This window comes from Myotis brandtii, unplaced genomic scaffold (assembly GCF_000412655.1).
Source record: "Myotis brandtii unplaced genomic scaffold, ASM41265v1 scaffold411, whole genome shotgun sequence".
In the NCBI taxonomy this organism is placed as follows: Eukaryota; Metazoa; Chordata; class Mammalia; order Chiroptera; family Vespertilionidae; genus Myotis; species Myotis brandtii.
The window spans coordinates 985,674-985,915 of NW_005365804.1; the positions used below are offsets into that span (position 1 = coordinate 985,674).

A 242-nucleotide genomic window follows, 5' to 3' on the forward strand; every position below is an offset into this window, starting at 1 on the left:
GTGCGGGCACGACCTGGCACACCTGACCAGCCCGCACGAGCACCAGTGCCTGGTGGGCCACGACCGCTCGTTCCAGTGCACACAGTGTCTCAAGATCTTCCACCAGGCCACCGACCTGCTGGAGCACCAGTGCGTGCAGGTGGAGCAGAAGCCTTTTGTCTGCGGCGTCTGCAAGATGGGCTTCTCGCTGCTCACCTCGCTGGCCCAGCACCACAGCGCGCACAGCGGCACCGGCGGCCTCG

General features: G+C 66.9%; 1 protein-coding gene across 1 annotated transcript in view; it reads left to right on the forward strand.

Moving 5' to 3' along the window:
* Position 1: 1 nt before the first annotated feature.
* The window catches only part of ZNF319 (zinc finger protein 319), a gene marked incomplete at its 5' end in the record, with an annotated part of 6,234 nt that continues 5,993 nt past the window's right edge, over positions 2-242 (forward strand). The window contains 1 exon segment of the mRNA XM_014545518.1: positions 2-236. Within this exon segment, the coding sequence (XP_014401004.1) occupies positions 2-236 (235 nt within the window).